Genomic DNA, 19,651 nt, shown 5'->3' with positions numbered 1-19,651 from the left:
ATATTTATTAAATTTAATCATCATTAATGGATCTAGTTTTAGTTGATGCTGTGAAGTTTAGATTCAATACATGCACTATCTGATTTAAATCTTCTCATCTTTTTGATAGCAACTATCGATCCGATAGCAATAGCGACAGCACCAACTCCACCAACAACACATCCAACTACGATTCTCCAACTATTTGATTTGCTACATCCACTATCATTACTCTTGTCAATTAATAATGGTGAGAAATCTGGATCGAGAACACATGATTGACATTGTGGCAAGTTGATACCAATCAATGCAATAGATTCATCTTGATTATTGGTTGATTGTGTCATTGAAATGAGTTGTGTTTGTGAATAGGTTGGTCGACCATCTGACAATGCAACATCAATAAATCTACCATTGAATTGAATATCATCTTTGATCACTTTGAGATATTGCAATGATGACAATGAATCATATGACAATGGTTCAATCTTTTTTTCATTGCAATCATATTCAACTGTTTGATCATTATTGATGATTGTTCTAAATACAACTCTGAGTGTTGCTAAATTTGATGAATATTGCCAATTTGTAATATTGACTGATAGTTTAATCGAATTGGCATTGATATGAAGTTGTTGATCTCCAAATTGAATATCTCTTGCTTGTGTCGAGAATGATATCGTTGACAATACACTGACTGATTGGAATAGGATATCGTTGATATTGGGAGAGGATGATGATGATGAAGATGAAAGAGTTGTATTTAATTGATAATCAACGACAGTTGTAATATTATTGGTTGCAGCATTGACAATCCAAGTATAATTTGAAATAAACAATTCTTTGACAATATTACTATCAAAATCCAATTCTTGAATAGATACAACTTCAAATTGGAAATCAATTCCATCAATATCAAATGATACCGTTGGATCTGTTGTATTTGGTGTAATAGTCGTATTGATAACTAATTAAATAAAATAAATAATAAATTAAAATAATTAATTAATATTTCTTGAATTATTATTATTATTATTATTATTTGTTTGTTTGTTTTGAATAACATACACTTTGTAAAACAATTATCATCAGGGTTATAATTATCTTGACATTGACATATTCCATTTCCATCACAAATACCATGACCATAACAATTTGATGTTTGTTTTTGACATTGTTGTTGTGGTGTGTCTGGTGGTGTTGATCCACCTGTTGTTGTACTACTGGTGGTTGGTGAAGATGTTGATGTAGAACCTGTTGTTGTATTTCCACCTGGATTACCACCATTGGATGGGGCAGGACGAAGTTTGAGAATATTTCTAACCATTGTCTCAAGTCCATCAACTTGGAGTTGAACCGATGCCAAACCAGGTGTTGGTTGACTGGCAAGTGTACAGTTGATGACCTTTTGTGATTTATCGACAACTGTACAATCCAAAGTATTATTAATTGTAATTGATAGATTCGATTGTCCGTATGGTCCAAAGTCACCGTATAGACTAACTGTTTGATTATTCAATAATCCAAATTCACCAGATGATAATATAGGATATGCTATATATATATAAAATAAAAAGTATAATCATAAATATTAACAATATTAATATTTTGTTTGTTTGATCATTTTGATTTGTGTTGTTGTTTTTTTCTTACGTTGTGAACAATTATTATAATATGCATTACTATTACAAACACATTGGCCATCTTGATTACATTGACCGTTACCGTGACAATAATCAGTGGATTGTTGGCAATAATCTTTTCCAGTGATGGTGGTTGAGATGGTATTGTTATAGTATGTGTTGGCAACATCGACTAAATAGGTTCCACTTGGGAGGGCTGGAGATACCCAACACTTGATTTGGGTGGCAGTAAAGTTTGTAACGATACATGGAGTGGATTGACCAATAGTGACAGTATGGTTGAAATAGACTGGGTTGTATTTGAAAACATCGATTGTAAAGTTGGTCAAATTTGGTGTGTCATGAGAGGTGGTAGCTTGAAGCAATATGACTCCACCTTCGACAAATGTGGCGTTGGCTGTTGGCGGCACAAGATCATTGGAAAACTTGATCTCGAAATTGGTTGGCACTGTTAGATTGGTCGCACTAAATGCAATATACACCGATCTATTTGGTTTACCTCTTGAGAGTGAATATGGTTGACCTATTGCACCAGTCCCCCATCCCATTTTTGATCCTACATTTAAGAAAAAGAAGAAGAAATATTAATTAGTTATAATAATAATAATAATAAATGTGTGAAACTTACCAGTTATTTCGGTAAATCCTGAATTAGTAACAATTAAATCAGAATTATCAATAGTTACATCTATAAATAATAATAATAATATGATAGAATAATATAATATTATAATGTCACAGGATTAGTTATAGGTATATATATTTTAATAGTTGGCTAGGTTGATTGAATTGATACATACTACAAACAAAGTTTGGAGGTGCTTCTAAATCAGATCTGACAAATTGTGATCCCAAATAACAATAGTAGCAATCTGGGAGAGTGGTAATACCAGTCGATAAAATATCAATAGCCTGCAAACATGAATCTACTTTGATAGCGAGTAGATTGGGATTGAGTGAAAGATCTACGGTGGTACCAACTGGAGAGTTTACACATGCGGCATCAACATCGATTGTACCAGTCAAGTAATTACGGCTAAAATCAGCCACTGCCAAGCTACTTGGAAAAACAAATGGAATTGTTGCGAAATTGTTTACTGCAAATGATCTAAAATAAAAAGAAAAGATTAAAAATTAAAAACACGATTATAATAATAATATATTTTTAAACAAACTTACAAAGCACCCAATTTTGGAGGTAATGATCCTGGTATTGAAGTCAAATTAGCACGAATCCAAGCTAAATTGGAGAGATAGATATAGGCTGGACCAAGTGGAGGTGAAATGCTAGAGTATTTACCTGCAATCTCCCTTTTGAAAATAAAAAAAAGAATTATTATTAATATTTATATAATAATAACATATTAGTGATCACACACACACATATATATATTTATATATACATACAAGATTGAAATTGTTTCTGGGTTTGTAAAGATTACATTGCAATTTGAAAAGTCTGGATTAAGGGATCCTTCTCCATCTCCTGAACATTTTCTAATATAAAATTATTATTAATAAAAATAATAAGTTAGTAAGGTTAATATTAATTGAAACATTCATTGATAACTTACAAAGTTGTGAGAGCAGACTCTTGTGTATTTGGATAATCGTGTGTAATGGTAACAACTGATCCTTGGTTTTGTTTGATGATGACAGCTTTGAGATTTGGAAATGATGATTGGGTAAAAGTAAATGCGAGCGAAACAGCTCCAGTTCTCAAATCCAAGCTGTTGAGTTTTGGTAAATTGAGTGTACTGTCAATAGAAACTGCTTCGAGTGGTTCGAGGATACTCACTCTGGATATCATGGAATTATTGAAAAAGTTGCCGATTGATCGAATACCATTGTCCTTGGCAGTGAATACAACAAGCGCTGGCAACCCCTCTGGAAATGTACTTGGGAGGTATGTTATAGATGTGTCAGTCTCGAGCCCCAATGTCTCCAACAGTGGTAGATTCTTGATATAGGTGGCTACATTGATTGATGGGTTGGCAACTTGAGATGCTCCATGCAACATTAATGTTTTGACTTTGGGTAATACAATAACAGTCAAAGGATCTGGAGTACCAATATTTGTAAATGTTGTCTGATAAATCCTTCTATTAAATTTTATATAAGATAGAGTGAGAAGGTAAGGAGAGTTAGAATATTTATCCTTCTAATGATTAATTATAATTATAATTATGATCAACATTACATATAGGTGATATGTCCATCCGCGTCACATTGTACCCTGGTTAGACCAATACCAAAAGAACAAATGGTCGAGTCTAATGGTGCCCCCGATACTCCATATTGTTTAATAAAAAATATAACTGAATTTACTGTAGAAGGGTGAGGGAGGGAGGGAGGGGTACAGGTAGGTAGTAATAATCAAATAAATTAATTAATACTTTTTTTTGAATTCAATCTGATTTGATCTGATCTGATACAAACATTCATCAGTTGGAACTACAAGTTGGGCATTTGCATAGTGGTGGTGGTTGTTTGAACAAAAAATGAGAAATATAGTTAATAATAATATTACAAAGTGGTATTGATACATGATATGATATATAGATAGATAATTAAAATTGGAACAAAAAAGAAGTATACAACTGTCTAATCGACTGTCAGACTAGACCAAAGATAGAATCAAAAAAAAAAAGAAAAGAAAAGAAAAGAAAAGGAAAAGAACTCCTTTTTTAGATTACTTATGTACCAACCAACCAAGGTCAAAATAGACAGAGAAGAAGCCCAAATATTGAAATCGATCATCTCCGTCAAAAATATCTTGGCTTGTTGCATTGCAGATTGAGTGACCGATTTTTTGTAAAGATCTTGGGATAAAGGCTTAAAGTGGTGTGTTATCGACAACAACAAGCTCGTAAACTACTGCAACGTATATTTGGACAAAGGAAAAAGTTAGGTCAGTGCGATGTTGATGCGAGATAGATCTATCTTGATTTGATGAATGTACAGGTTGTGTTCAAGTGTGAAGACAGATTCTCCTGTGGTCTGAGATTGACTTGATAATTGGAATCGATTGAGTATCATTATAATGATGACTTCGACTCCACAAACCACAATGACTTGATATCACAGGGTGAACCACAAACATTAATAATCTAATGGGCAATGCGACAACAAGCAATGGTGATCTGTGTTTAAATGAGGGTGAGTCTAGAAATATCGGTGATGATAATGTATAATAACTGAGAATGTTGTGTTTGTAAAAGTAATAATAATGATTAATAATACGCAAAGAAGAAGAATAAGAAGAAGAAACAAACAATTGAAAAATTGATTGATTGATTATGGTATTTTGATTTCTTTTTCAAAAAGATGATAGGACCCTCATTATAACAATAGAAAGTTTATTTGTTGTGGTGGTGGTGTCTCTTCTTGTTGTTGTGCTTCTTGTGGTCAGCAATGATTTGTGGCATTGATGGGAAGTTACCGAGAGTAGCCTTGAGCATTTCGTGGACATCTTGATCAATGTGGATTTCATTGGTCTTGATGGCAGAGGTGGTTGGGACGTAGTTGTCACGCTTCTCACGCTCTTCTTCTTGCAACTTGTAAGAGATACCACGGACTGGGCCCTTAGCAATACGCTTCATCAAGTGAGTGACGAAACCAGCAATCTTGTTTCTCAATCTCTTGGATGGGATGAGAGCAACTTCATCACAAGTACGCTTGTTGGTGTCGAAATCGAGGGTGAGACGTGGGTAGTACTTCTCGATAACGATCTTGGAGGCTCTCTTGACTGTCTTGGTTCTAACACGACCCTAAAATAAGTAAGTAAAGTAGTAGAGTATACATAGTATTTTAATAATATATAGAGAAAGTGGATAGATTAGTATATAGATACACTTCAATGAATTATATAATTCCTTCCTCATACCATTGTTGTATGCTGTCTGAAGTGATAAACTAAAAGGAATCATCAAAATAGTTGATATGTCAAACAAGTAGGCAGAGCTCAGAGAGACGCGCGACCACTCTCGTCTTTTGAAAAATCATTCAAAAATGAAACAAATTCATTTTTAATATTTCAAATTTTATGCCCGCGAAAAACTATGAGAGTTGAAGTGAAAGAGTAAGGAGGTGAGCTATAGTTATATTAATCAAACTATTAAAAGTCAAGATAAGAGATGACAAATCAATCATCATCATGGCATAGAATAAGAGTGATTAGTGATGATAGATATCTTCAATTATATCCATCAACTACTTCATTGTGTTGTGGTACATTGATCATGCCATCAAATGATAACTGTGATGATGAAACAACAACCAAGTTTAGATTACATAATCAATATCATATGTTTCTATATAAATTAGATCATGTTAATACATTTAGAATTAATAATAATATAAAGAATAACAATAGTAATAGTAGTAATAGTAATAATAATAGTTATTTACAATATCATCAAGGTTCAAAAGAATTATTAGTATCTTTTCATCTTTTAAATAATCAACAACAAAAACAACAACAACAACAACAAAATGATACTAGTTCCTCATCTTCATCTTCATCATCTTTATCAAAAACAATAATATTAGTATCAATAACATTTTCAAGACAATTTGGATTAATGGATGATGATATTGTTCATTCAAGATTAGTACCAATTCAATCAGTTTCATTACAACGTGTAATATTATTATCAAAGGATTTACAATCATTTGAAAGTGTTACTATTCCTCAAGACAAACAACAACAATCGGTGATCAAGAAATATCAAGCCAATCAACAATTTAAATCATTTGTTGCAGAGAATGGAATAACATTTATACAATCATCAAATATATCAATGGATGCACAATCAAGTTTTACAGTATTGGAATGTTATCCAATGTTACAAGGTTGTATAAATGATTCTACAACTTTAATCATTGTTGCACCAGATTCAATTCATCAACAACAACATCAACATCAACCATTTGTTAAATCTATACCATCAACAACATCATTATTATCAACAAATGGTAATAATAATCTTAGAATATCAAATTTTATTATTCATCCATTATCTACTCCTGTTCCTACAGTTCCTACTCCCATTTCATCATCATCGTTATTTCATTTTACACCAAATTCAAATAGAACATTATCAAATAATATAGTACAATCTAGAATAATGACAACTATACCACATGAAATTGATATACGATTGATTGATCAAAACTATGATTATATGAATGATTGTTGTGTTACATTGACAACGCTGAAACAATTGGGTTTGTTTCATGGTTCATTTATCAAACTAAACAATACTCGTTTGAATCAACAAATCGTAGTTAGAGTCTATTCAATCATTCCAATTGGGTTGGGTTCAAAGTTGATTGATACTCTATCACTACAAGATGGTATTCTCTATCTACCACCAATTCAATCATTTAATTTGGGAAATGGAAAAGGAGAAGAAGAAAATGAAAGTTTTGAATTGGAAATTTCAATATTAAAGAATAACAAACAACAACAAGATAAACTAGATAATAATAATAATTTATATAATATATTTCCAATTGCAAACAAGATTAAAATTTCAAGAATTAATACACCAGAATCAAATGGATATGCATCATATACAAATCAATTGGTACAATATTTTAATAATTCCTCTGCGAGTGATATTATTAGAGTTATGAAACAAGGTGATATATTTTCAATCAATGAAAATGATAATAATAATAATGGTGGACAATTAATATTTTTCAAAGTTGAACAAATTCAATCACCAACCAATAATACAACAACACAAACTATTGGACCACCAGAGACTGAATTATTTATAATAGATTATAGAAAATGTACAGTCATTCAAGAAGGTTCATGTAATTCATTTTTACCAAATAATATCAAATCATTCTCTGATCGATTACATCATCCAGAATCTTCAGTCATTGCATACAATGATGAATTTTTAAAATTACAAAATATCATTTCAACTTTTACAACGTCAACAATTGTTGAAAATCAATCAAATCAATCAAATTTAAATCTATTAGATATAGATTATAATTGTTCAATATTGATTAAAGGATTAAAAGGAATTGGAAAGAAAACAATGATTAAACAATTGGCAGATCGATTAGGTACAAGTACCATTACAATTGATTGTTTTGAATTGTTTAGTTTTAATGAAAAGGAAAAAGAAGATAATTTAAAAAATGCTTTAATCGCTGCTTCAGACAATGTACCATGTATTGTCATTTTGGAACATTTCGATGTTTTAGAACAATCTCCTTCAACTTCATTATTGGAAAAAAAAGAATCAAATATTACTAGTATTTTAAAAGATACTATTCAATTAATTAATGATAAATTTTCAACAATTCAACAAAATCAAAATAATAATCAAAATAATAATTCATTAATAATAATTGGAACTGTTGAAACTACTGATGAAATGTCTGGTAAATTAAGAGGTTGGTTTAAATATGAAATTGAATTATTGGTAAGATATATAAAAAACAAAAAAAGAAATGAAAAGAAATATATATTAAACTTCTCTCTCTTTTTTTCTTAGTCACCAGATGAAAATCAAAGAAAAATATTATTAAAATCAATATTTAGAAATATACCATTGAATAATTCAGTTTCAATTTCAAATATAGCAATGAGAACAGCATCATTTTTACCATTAAATTTACACCAATTACGTGAGAGATCAGCAATGGCAGCATTGAAAAGAGTATTTCAATCATTGACTGACAAGTCTATCAATGCTCAAGATATATGTTCATGTGGTGTAGTGGTTGGAAGTGATGATATTTCAGATGCATTGGCAGATATGCAAGGATATCAATCATCGTCGATTGGAGCACCAAAAATTCCAAATGTAAAATGGGATGATGTTGGTGGTTTGGCCAATGTAAAGAGTGAAATTATGGATACCATCCAATTGCCACTCGAAAACCCACATTTATTTGCAAGTGGTATTGGAAAGCGATCTGGTATTTTATTGTATGGTCCACCTGGTACTGGTAAGACATTGATGGCCAAAGCCATTGCAACAGAGTGTTCACTTAATTTCCTATCCGTCAAGGGACCAGAACTGATCAATATGTACATTGGAGAGAGTGAAAAGAATATTAGAGATATTTTTAATCGTGCACGTCAAGCTAAACCATGTGTCATCTTTTTCGATGAACTAGATTCTCTGGCACCGGCAAGAGGTGCAGGTGCCGATAGTGGTGGTGTTATGGATCGTGTAGTCTCTCAACTATTGGCTGAATTGGATGGAATGCAAGGAGCATCAGATGTATTTATCATTGGTGCTACTAATAGACCAGATTTATTGGATCCTGCATTGATGATTCCAGGTCGTCTTGATCGTCTACTTTATCTTGGTATATCATCAGACAAGGAATCACAACTTAAAATTGTTCAAGCTCTTACACGTAAATTCCATCTAGACGATGATGTTGACCTTCATGCCATTGTTGCCAAATGTCCATTCAATCTAACTGGTTCAGATTTCTATGCCCTCTGTTCAGATTCACTTGCCAATTCTATTAAAGATAAAATTAATCAATTGGAAGATCAAAGAAAATCAAGAAGAAAGGAATTTGGATCAATTGGAGAAGATGAATTTATTGAACAATTACAAAAACAACAAAAACAAGTAATAGTTAAACAAAAACATTTCCTTGAAGCTGTTGATAATCTTGTTCCATCAGTTAGTCAAGATGAATTACAATATTATCATAAAGTTCAAAAACAATTTAGTAAATAACAAAATAAAAAAGGAAAAGTAGTAGTTGGTTTTTTATTGATTAAGTAGATGGTTGTGATTCATCAATTGACATATCAATATTTCTTGAATATTGTAATGAATTTAAATTATTATTGGAAGGTGGTGAATTACCCAATACTCTACCTTGTCCATTAAAAGTAGTAGAGTTATTATTATTATTATTATTTTGTTGTTGTTGTTGAAAATAAGAAGATATTCTTGAAAAATAACCATTATTATTATTAGTACCATTATCTAAATTTTGATTACTATTATTATTAAAATGTAAATTTAAAGGATTAAAAGAAATAAAATAATTTAAATTTACAATTGATTGTAAATGATTTGAGGATTGAATTGAAATGATTAAATGATCAGATGGCATTATAATATCTAAATATCTATATAGATAAATGTAAGCAGCCACTATACCACCAAGATGACCAATAAAACTTGATTGTGGGAATAGTATACTAGTAACAAAAAGTATGACCCAAGGATATAATTTGGAGGGTATAGTAACTAGACCATACAATGATCTAGGTGTAGTAACCCAATGACAATTGACAGTAACCAATAAAAATACAACACCTGATAATCCAATAGTACATGAATAGGAAATGGCAGTTGGATCAATCCAATAGATTGTATTTGATATAATGACAGCCATCAATGATGAAGTAATCATAAACACCAACATTAAATAACCATACAATACACTACCACAACTATTTTCAAGCAATGTAGAGAATGGTATAAATGCCATCATATTAAATAATAAATGTAATAAATTTATATGAAATAATGTTGATGTTATTAATCTCCCTAAAGAATGAAAGATAGATTGTTAGAAACATGATCTTTAGAGATTGACTAGCTTTACTCTCTACTTACAAGATTCATAAATATTAAATGAAAGATAACATAATACGGTTGGAAAGAATGATAATACACTATCAAGTAGAAATAAAGTAACACATGTATAGAGTATGATTCTAGTTATAAATGGTATATTTTTAATCCATGATTGAAATGATTCAACTATTCTTGATGTTGTTGAAGTAGTAGAAGTAGTATTGCTGTTATCACTCATATTATAATGATGATCATATGATTATACACAATGAATGATCATTATTCATTTTTTAACCCATCAACATAAGCCAAAATCAAATATATTGTTGTTGCATCGTCATCTGATAGATACCTTTGGGTTATTGATCACATGTGATAGATCATGATTTATCTATATCCAATCCATCTGAACTACTAAAAATATAAGTGACCACGGGGTTATGAGTCACTCCCAAATATACCTATCTTGAAGTCACAAATAAATTCACTGTAATTGGTTCATTGAAATTCCTGGGAATTTTAGATCAAATGAGGAAAAAATGAATAATACCTAAATACATAACTATAAAACATCATGGTGACAAGTTGTCAGTTGCCACACATTAGTTTTTTTATAAACCCTGCCTGCCTCGTCACCCAATATATAATATAATAATAACAACAAGAGATTATTATTATTAATCTGGAACAAAAGAAGAATCAAATTCTTTTTTCACATCACCATCATCAACAATTACACATATTTAATTTTAATAATTATTTATTAACCAACCCGATATATATATATATTAATATATTCATCCAAAAAGTCAGACTTGCTTCATTGTAATTACTGGTATGTATACCTCGATTTGCTTGATTACTGTACAGTAATCCATCTCACTCACTATCACTAGCGATCTACCACACTACTACTTCTATTCTCTTTCCAACAACTTCATCAAGTGTAGTTTTTTTTTTTTTTTTTTTATTTTGTTTTTTTTTGTACCCTCTGCGAAGAGAGTGTTGTGTAAATTAAAAAACTTGATCATCACACCATTTTTTTTATTATTATATATTTTTATTTAAAAGAGAGAAAAAGAAAGAAATTTTAATTACTTTTTTTAATTTCAGATAGTAATTATCATCAACTCTCTCTCTCTCTCTCTATAATCTATCTATTTCTATTCTTTTATAATAATCATAAGATTGTACTAACCTTTTTGTTCTCTTTCATCTATCTATAGATAATATATAAACCCAACAACAACAACCCAATATAACTTTTTTTATTTGTATAATTAGAACTTCATTTTTGTAAATAATATAAAAACATGGCTGATATTGAAGCGTAAGTAATGACAAGTTTTTTTTTGTTTGATCAACTCTTTTCTAATCCTTTTTTTTTTTTTTTTTTTAATCTTTTTTTTAAATTTTTTAAAGGAAAAAAGCAGAAAATGTACCAATTTTAGAACGTAAAAGAGCACCAAATAGATTTTTCGTTGAAGAAGCAATCAATGATGACAATTCAGTAGTGACATTACATCCAGATGCCATGACTGCACTTGAATTATTTAGAGGTGATACGCTATTGATAAAGGGCAAGAAGCGTAGAGACACTGTGTGCATTGTATTGATGGACAATAGTGTCGATCCATCCAAGATCCGTATGAACAAGGTTATTCGTAACAACCTTCGTGTTCGTCTTGGTGACATGATTTCCGTTCACCAATGCTCTGACGTTAAATATGGCAAGCGTATTCACGTGTTGCCAATCGACGACACGATCGAAGGTCTCTCGGGCAACTTGTTTGACCTCTACCTCAAGCCCTATTTCCTCGAGGCCTACCGTCCAGTCCGCAAGGGTGACTTGTTCCTCGTGCGTGGTGGTATGCGTGCCGTCGAGTTCAAGGTGGTCGAATGTGACCCCGGAGAATACTGTATCGTCGCTCCAGAGACTATGATTCACTGCGAGGGTGAGCCAGTCAAGCGTGAAGACGAGGACCGTCTTGACGAGGTTGGCTACGACGACATTGGTGGTGTCCGCAAGCAATTGGGCCAAATCAGAGAGCTTGTCGAGTTGCCACTCCGTCACCCACAGCTTTTCAAAAACATTGGTGTCAAGCCACCCAAGGGTATCTTGCTCTACGGTCCACCAGGTTGTGGTAAGACCATGATTGCCAGAGCCGTGGCCAACGAGACTGGTGCCTTTTTCTTCCTCATCAACGGTCCAGAGATTATGAGCAAGTTGGCCGGTGAGTCTGAGAGCAACCTCAGAAAGGCCTTTGAAGAGGCTGAAAAGAATTCCCCCGCCATCATCTTTATCGATGAAATCGATTCGATCGCCCCCAAGCGTGAGAAAACACAGGGTGAAGTCGAGCGTCGTATCGTCTCGCAACTCTTGACCTTGATGGACGGTCTCAAGAGTCGTGCCCACGTCATTGTCATTGGTGCCACCAATCGTCCCAACTCTATCGACCCAGCCCTCCGTCGTTTCGGTCGTTTCGATCGTGAAATTGATATCACTATCCCAGACGCCACCGGTCGTCTCGAGATTATGCGTATCCACACCAAAAACATGAAGCTCGACGAGGACGTCGACCTCGAATCCATCTCCAACGAAACTCACGGTTACGTTGGTGCCGATCTTGCAGCCCTCTGTACAGAGTCTGCCCTCCAATGTATTCGTGAAAAGATGGACATTATCGATCTCGAAGACGAAACCATCTCGGCTGAGATTCTCGAATCAATGTCGGTCACTCAGGCCCACTTTAGAACTGCCCTCGGCATTTCTAATCCATCAGCTCTTCGTGAGACTGTTGTAGAGGTACCAACTACCACCTGGGAGGATATCGGTGGTTTGGAAGGTGTTAAGCGTGAGCTTAGAGAGACTGTTCAATACCCAGTCGAGCACCCAGAGAAATTTAGAAAGTTTGGTATGCAACCATCAAAGGGTGTGTTGTTCTATGGCCCACCAGGCTGTGGTAAAACATTACTAGCCAAAGCTATCGCTTCAGAGTGCCAAGCTAATTTCATTTCAATCAAGGGTCCAGAATTACTTACCATGTGGTTTGGAGAGTCAGAATCAAATGTTCGTGAACTTTTTGACAAGGCTCGTCAAGCTGCTCCATGCGTCCTCTTTTTCGATGAATTGGATTCAATTGCCAAATCTCGTGGTGGCAGTGCAGGTGATGCTGGAGGTGCTGGTGATCGTGTCATTAATCAAATTTTGACTGAAATGGATGGTATGGGTGTCAAGAAAAACGTCTTTATCATTGGTGCCACCAATCGTCCAGATATCATTGATCCAGCCATTCTCCGTCCAGGTCGTCTCGATCAACTCATCTACATTCCACTCCCAGATCTCCCATCCCGTGTTGCCATTCTCAAGGCCAATCTCAACAAGAGTCCAGTCGCCAAGGACGTCGATCTCGAATTCCTCGCCCAAAAGACCCACGGTTACTCTGGTGCCGATCTCACCGGTATCTGTCAACGTGCCGTCAAGTTGGCCATTCGTCAATCCATCGAAGCCGACATTGAAGCCACCCGTCGTCGTCAAGAAAGTGGAGGTGATGTCAAGATGGAAGATGAAGACATTGAAGATCCAGTCCCAGAAATTACCCGTGAACACTTTGAGGAATCCATGAGATTCTCTCGTCGTTCAGTCACTGACAATGATATCCGTAAATACGAAATGTTTGCTCAAACCCTCGTCCAAAGTCGTGGTCTCGGTGGCAACTTCAAGTTCCCAACTGACAACGACGTCGAAAACAATAACCAATTCAATCAAGATGAAGGTGGTGATGATTTGTTCAGATCTTAAATATATATGATAAAAAAGAAATAAATAAATTGATAAATAATTCATTCCATTAACAACTCATGCCATCGATATTTTAGGCAATTGACAACAATTGCAATTAACAACTCTTGTCATATAGTTGATAAACAAATTAATCAATTAAATACCAAGATGAATCAAGTAGAAACTTTAAAACATGATGAAACCAACTCGTTAATCATGTGGATGTTGTCAATCATGTACCATACAATTAATATTAGCAACTTGAGAAAAAAGATGAAGAAAGAGATGTTCAAAAAATGAAAGAGGCGCGAAAGGGGGTGTTGGCAAAAAAAAATTAAAAAAATTAAAAAAAAACCCAACCGCAAATGATAAAAGGAGAGGAAAGCATAGTTTTGCAATAATCTTTATTGTTTTATAATTAGTTGTTGTCATTATCACTATACAATCTCTCTCTCAAAACAGATAAGATATTCGATCATCATAATCAGTACTACGAACAATAGAGACGACAACGATTAGACTACAACGACTACAATTGACATCAAACAACATTTACATAATAGCATCACAATACTTTACTTTACATTTGAAGAACAAGAAAAACACTTAAATAAATATATAAATATAGGAAGAAAAATGAGTACATCTACAACCTCTACAACATCAACAACTAGCACTAGTAGTAGTGGTGCTTCATTACCATTACCACCAACTACACCTTCCATATCGACACAACAAGCATCAACTATAGATCTTGTAAAGCACCCTTCTGGTATTGTGCCTGTTTTACAGTAAGAATCTACACCTCTTTTGAGTTTGATTAACTATAATATTATAGTTGATAGTTTTGATACTTGTTATTATTCTTTCTTTATATTAACATAAAAACTATTTATTATTTTATTACTTTCTATATATTTAGAAATATTGTATCAACTGTAAATATGGGAACAGAATTAAATTTAAAGACTATTGCATTGGGTGCATTAAATGCTGAATATAATCCAAAGGTAGGTGTATTATATATATATAAAACATCTATCAACTCTGACTGTTTATAACATATGATTATTAAACATTCCCCCCCTTCCCCTCCTTTAGCGTTTTGCAGCAGTTATTATGCGTATTCGTGATCCAAAAACAACAGCTCTTATCTTTAAGAGTGGAAAGATGGTATGCACTGGTGCAAAATCAGAGGAAGCTAGTAAATTGGCTGCTAGAAAATATGCTAGAATCATTCAAAAGTTGGACTTTCCTGCTATCTTTAAAGACTTTAAAATTCAAAATATTGTAGGATCGTGTGATGTTAAATTCCCAATTAGATTGGAAAATCTAAATAATGCTCACAAGGTTTTCACAAATGTAAGTAGTAGCAAGAATTACATATCCAATTACTTGATTCCTAATTTGGTTCCTCTTCTTTCTATATAGTATGAACCAGAAATCTTTCCAGGTTTAATTTACAAGATGATTCAACCTAAAGTAGTATTATTGATTTTCGTTTCTGGAAAGATTGTACTTACAGGTGCAAAGGTTAGAGAAGAGATTTATGAAGCATTTGAAAATATCTATCCTGTATTAAATTCATTTAGAAAACCTCAAGCAGCTTTACCTGCTCTTCCTCCTCCAGAAAAATAATAATACAACAATAATAGAATAATAGAATAATAATAGAATAGAATAATAGAATATAGGCAAATACAAAACCCAAAAAAGAAAAATCAACTTCACAAAACAAAACCATACAATCAATAGTAGTAGTAGTAGTAGTAGTAGTAATAATAATAATAATAATAGACTCTCTCAATCACTATTTGTACATGAAATCCCAAAGTAACAATCCACAAACAATCATCATAACTTATATAATCAATACCCATTTTTTTGCAAAACACCAATCCTCAAATTACTAATGTACAACCCAATAATTACAACAAAATCAAACCAATCATCCCTACATATTTAATCGATAAAGATGAATCATCCCTCTTTCCAGGTTGGAAAACAACAACAACCTCCTCTCAAATCAAATTTAGACATTCAATTCAATTTCAATTGTCCAAATGTAAATCTCTCTTATATATATATCAAATAGAACATAAAAAAAAAAAGATAAACATAAACAATCTTCACTTTCAAATGATATAATAATAATACTCGAAAAAAAGAAATAAAAAAAAAAGAAATAAAAAAAGAAAAAATTAAACTTTCACAGTCAACTGCACATGACTTTTTTGTTTTGAGTTCAATTTGATAAATTTATATATATCATACATTACATTTTAAAAATGGATAGAAAGAGATTAGCAGTTAGTATATTACAATTCTTAAAATCAACATTACCATCCTTGTCAGAGGATAGTGCAGAAAGTCTTTCTGTATCTATTGATTGTATCAGAGATGCCTTTGGAGTAGATGAATCAGATGTTCAATTACAATCATCTCAATCTTTACAAGAAATATTCAATGCTCATGCTGCTCCTGCAACAACCTCTACTACTTCTACTAGTTCATTACCAGATTTGCTAAAGGAGATCATGTCTGATATTCCAGATCAATTACATCCATCATTTAAAAGCTATATTGATATTCTTCAAAGCAAGAATGCTTTTGCTGATCCATCTCGTATGTATAAACAAACATAAACAATAGATTAGATCTATTGTCTTCTTCTTCTTCTTTCTAACACTCTCATTTCATTTCAATTATTATTCTATTCTTTTAGAAATCGAGACAGTATTAAAATTCTCAAAGGAAAAGTTTGTAGAGAGTAAGATGACAGAGATTAAAGCAATTGCAGAGGCAATCAAGGTTGAAGGAAACACCAAATTGAGTGCACAAGATTTCCAAGGTGCTGTTGAAGCATACACCAAGGCCATTAAATATGATGGTAGCAATGCCATCTACTATGCCAATCGTTCATCTGCATTTACCAACCTCAAGATGTTTGACAATGCCGTTCAAGATGCCAACGAAGCCATCAAGAGAAACCCATCCTATGGAAAGGCATACTTTAGATTAGGATCTGCTCTCTTCTCACTCGGTCAAAACCAAGAATCTGTCGATGCATTCCGCAAGTCTATCGAGTTGGAACCAAATAATGAAGTCTACAAGGCTTCACTCCAACAAGCAGAGTCCAAATTGGGTAGTGTTGGTAGTGTCTCATCACCACCAGCAGGTGGTATGCCAGACCTTGGTGGTATGGATCTTGGTAACTTGTCAGGCCTCTTGAGCAATCCAATGATGCAAAACATGGCTAAAAACCTCATGTCCAATCCACAAATGCAACAAATGATGCAAAATGGTAATCTTGAAGATATGGCTCAAAATATGATGAAGAATCCAGAATTTATGAATATGTTTGGTAGTATGATGGGTAAAAAATAAATATAAATTAAGAGTTTTGGAAATTAGATATATAACAATAATAATACTTGATTCTAAAGATTATTTATTTAATTAAGATTAATTAATTGTGCTAATTTATTATTATTTAAGAGGTTTATCCAATTCTTCTTTAGAGATGTCTTTTTTTATCGACCAATAATTCATAAAAAAGAAAAACTTTTATAAAACTCAATCTACTCTAAGAACTGTATATACAAGTGTTTTTAATAATTTATTTCTTTGACTTATTATTATTATTATTATAACCAGATGGCCAATGAATAGATATTGGTCTCTTTTGTTTGTTATTACCATTACCATTATTATTATTATTATTATTATTATTATTATTATTATTATTATTATTATTATTATTATTATTATTATTATTATTATTATTATTATTATCCTTATTATTATCCTTAATATTATCCCTTTCAGTTTCAAAAATTTCTTGTAATCCTTCAACTGCCGATCTAACTCTGAATTGATTAACCATTGCTCTAGTTTGTAATTCCAATTGTTGAGCCAAACTAAGACTCTTTTCCAATATTTCACGATGGTCTTCTAAATGATAAAGAAACTCTTCAAAAACCTCCATTGTTTCACTAGAGTATGGTACCACTGTATCGAGTGCATGTGCCGGACAAATATGTCTACCTTGTTTACAAAGCATACATTGTAGAAATGGTAATAGGTCTTGTGCAAATTCATTCTCTCCTGTAGAATCAATTTCAAATGTCTCTTCTGGTTGTTTACCTCTATTTCTATTGTATGTATGATAACCCATCATATTCTCTGGCATATTTCGTAGTGAAACAAATTCTTGTTTTGATGCTTGTTCAATTTGTTGTTTTAATTGTTGTCTCTTTAATAAAACCATTTTTTTAACTCTTTCTTCTGGTTGTAAAACTCCTTTTATAGGACTTTTTTTGGTTGTTAACCAATCTGGTGGTGCTTTACTTGATAATAATGGTGCTAATAATGATCCTTGATCTTTGAAAATAATAAATAATAAATATAAATAAAAAGTAAAGTTTATACTTTCTTTTTCTTTTTCTTTTTCTACTTACATTCTTCAATAAATTTTAATCTTGCCAATTGATCATCAAACATTTTTTTTGTCTTTTGACCAAATGATTTTACCAACTTTGGTACATGATGAGTTATAAATTCACTTGCTTTATCTAAATCTCCATCAACATAATTTTGTAATTTATTCTTTAACTAAATAGATTGGAAAGATAGAATTAATTTTATCCTTTAAATTATTATTATTATTACTTCTTTTACATACATGCCATTCCATATTTGATATAGTTTTTTCAGATTTATTTTCAATAAAAGAAGTAACTTGCATTGATAGTATATATTTATATTCAAAGATACTATGAATAGTTTTATATCTTTCATGAGGTTGTTGTAGTTTAAACCAAAGTTCTGGTGAATGAGATTCTTTAACCCAAAGACTCCAACTAATACTCGTTTCAAACATTAGAGAATAATCTTTGATATAGAATTTAACAGTTTGTTGATAGAGTGGATGACCGACTTTGGAGACAACACCAACAACCAATGTCTTTTTTGAGCTATCAAATCGATCCAATGAAATATAAGATTCCTCTCCAATGATACCTCCAGTATAATGCAGAGAGAATAAACCATGTTGACATATTTCAAAGTCATCCAATTCAAGTTCTGTACCTTGTTGTTCATCGACCGAATCAAATGCAATAGCAGTCTCTATTCTAGAGGTTGCAGATACTTTATAAACATCACTTAGTATCTTTGATGTTGGTGTTGGTAATACATCATCCTCCTCTATTGCAATAATTGCAAATCGATGATCAACAGAAGATGAAGAAGATGATGATGATGAAGAATTTGATGATGTAGTACTCGTCGATGATGGATGAATAGGTGGTGAAACATAATAAGATGGTGGTGATGGTGTAGATGGTGATGGTGTTGATGTTGTTAAAGGTGATGTAACAGTTGGTGGTGGTGTTGATGTAAAGGGTATAGGTATTAATTGATAACTATGATAATTTGTACTATAACTATTATTAGAAGGAGTTGTAGTTGTAGTTGTAGTAGTATTATTATTATTATTATTGTTTTCTTGTATTTCTTCTACATGATTATTATTATTATTAGTTTGATTAGATAGTTTAAATCTTTTAATTGATGGATATTCCATCATTCTGTACTACATGTATAAAGGGAATGAGGTTTAAAAAAAAAAAAAAAAGAGAGGGAAAATCAAAAAAGTA

At 32.3% G+C, this 19,651-nt stretch overlaps 8 protein-coding genes across 8 annotated transcripts; 4 read left to right on the top strand and 4 right to left on the bottom strand.

Moving 5' to 3' along the window:
- Nucleotides 1-38: 38 nt before the first annotated feature.
- psiE (uncharacterized protein) lies at nt 39-4,725 on the bottom strand (the record flags this gene model as incomplete). The annotated part of the gene is made up of 11 exons (XM_004357210.1): nt 39-946; nt 1,048-1,533; nt 1,633-2,178; nt 2,251-2,310; nt 2,423-2,730; nt 2,802-2,933; nt 3,030-3,119; nt 3,197-3,281; nt 3,522-3,724; nt 3,823-3,949; nt 4,689-4,725. The coding sequence occupies 11 exons, from the start codon at nt 4,723-4,725 to the stop codon at nt 39-41; spliced, it is 2,982 nt and encodes a 993-aa protein (XP_004357266.1).
- Nucleotides 4,726-4,981: 256 nt separating this feature from the next.
- rps17 (40S ribosomal protein S17) lies at nt 4,982-5,511 on the bottom strand (the record flags this gene model as incomplete). Its single annotated transcript, XM_004357209.1, has 2 exons — nt 4,982-5,392; nt 5,509-5,511. The coding sequence occupies 2 exons, from the start codon at nt 5,509-5,511 to the stop codon at nt 4,982-4,984; spliced, it is 414 nt and encodes a 137-aa protein (XP_004357265.1).
- Nucleotides 5,512-5,758: 247 nt separating this feature from the next.
- On the top strand, nt 5,759-9,352 carry pex6 (AAA ATPase domain-containing protein; the record flags this gene model as incomplete). Its single annotated transcript, XM_004357208.1, has 2 exons — nt 5,759-8,071; nt 8,144-9,352. The coding sequence occupies 2 exons, from the start codon at nt 5,759-5,761 to the stop codon at nt 9,350-9,352; spliced, it is 3,522 nt and encodes a 1,173-aa protein (XP_004357264.1).
- Nucleotides 9,353-9,426: 74 nt separating this feature from the next.
- DFA_02540 (methionyl-tRNA synthetase beta subunit) lies at nt 9,427-10,445 on the bottom strand (the record flags this gene model as incomplete). The annotated part of the gene is made up of 4 exons (XM_004357207.1): nt 9,427-9,435; nt 9,492-9,825; nt 9,886-10,177; nt 10,247-10,445. The coding sequence occupies 4 exons, from the start codon at nt 10,443-10,445 to the stop codon at nt 9,427-9,429; spliced, it is 834 nt and encodes a 277-aa protein (XP_004357263.1).
- A 1,075-nt stretch (nt 10,446-11,520) lies between these two features.
- On the top strand, nt 11,521-14,009 carry cdcD (cell division cycle protein 48; the record flags this gene model as incomplete). Its single annotated transcript, XM_004357206.1, has 2 exons — nt 11,521-11,537; nt 11,630-14,009. The coding sequence occupies 2 exons, from the start codon at nt 11,521-11,523 to the stop codon at nt 14,007-14,009; spliced, it is 2,397 nt and encodes a 798-aa protein (XP_004357262.1).
- Nucleotides 14,010-14,627: 618 nt separating this feature from the next.
- Nucleotides 14,628-15,629, top strand: tbpA (TATA-binding protein; the record flags this gene model as incomplete). Its single annotated transcript, XM_004357205.1, has 4 exons — nt 14,628-14,782; nt 14,914-15,001; nt 15,093-15,353; nt 15,423-15,629. 4 exons carry the CDS (start codon nt 14,628-14,630, stop codon nt 15,627-15,629), a joined length of 711 nt encoding a protein of 236 aa, XP_004357261.1.
- A 650-nt stretch (nt 15,630-16,279) lies between these two features.
- On the top strand, nt 16,280-17,460 carry sgtA (tetratricopeptide-like helical domain-containing protein; the record flags this gene model as incomplete). Its single annotated transcript, XM_004357204.1, has 3 exons — nt 16,280-16,616; nt 16,717-17,367; nt 17,456-17,460. 3 exons carry the CDS (start codon nt 16,280-16,282, stop codon nt 17,458-17,460), a joined length of 993 nt encoding a protein of 330 aa, XP_004357260.1.
- A 150-nt stretch (nt 17,461-17,610) lies between these two features.
- DFA_02536 (uncharacterized protein) lies at nt 17,611-19,578 on the bottom strand (the record flags this gene model as incomplete). The annotated part of the gene is made up of 3 exons (XM_004357203.1): nt 17,611-18,374; nt 18,452-18,605; nt 18,676-19,578. 3 exons carry the CDS (start codon nt 19,576-19,578, stop codon nt 17,611-17,613), a joined length of 1,821 nt encoding a protein of 606 aa, XP_004357259.1.
- Nucleotides 19,579-19,651: the final 73 nt, after the last annotated feature.

The sequence above is a fragment of the Cavenderia fasciculata genome (genome assembly GCF_000203815.1).
Source record: "Cavenderia fasciculata unplaced genomic scaffold Scf_Dfasci-G-b-190b03.r1-5, whole genome shotgun sequence".
In the NCBI taxonomy this organism is placed as follows: domain Eukaryota; phylum Evosea; class Eumycetozoa; order Acytosteliales; family Cavenderiaceae; genus Cavenderia; species Cavenderia fasciculata.
The sequence above is the reverse complement of the archived record's forward strand: the minus strand, read 5'-3'. Positions and strand labels throughout refer to the sequence as shown.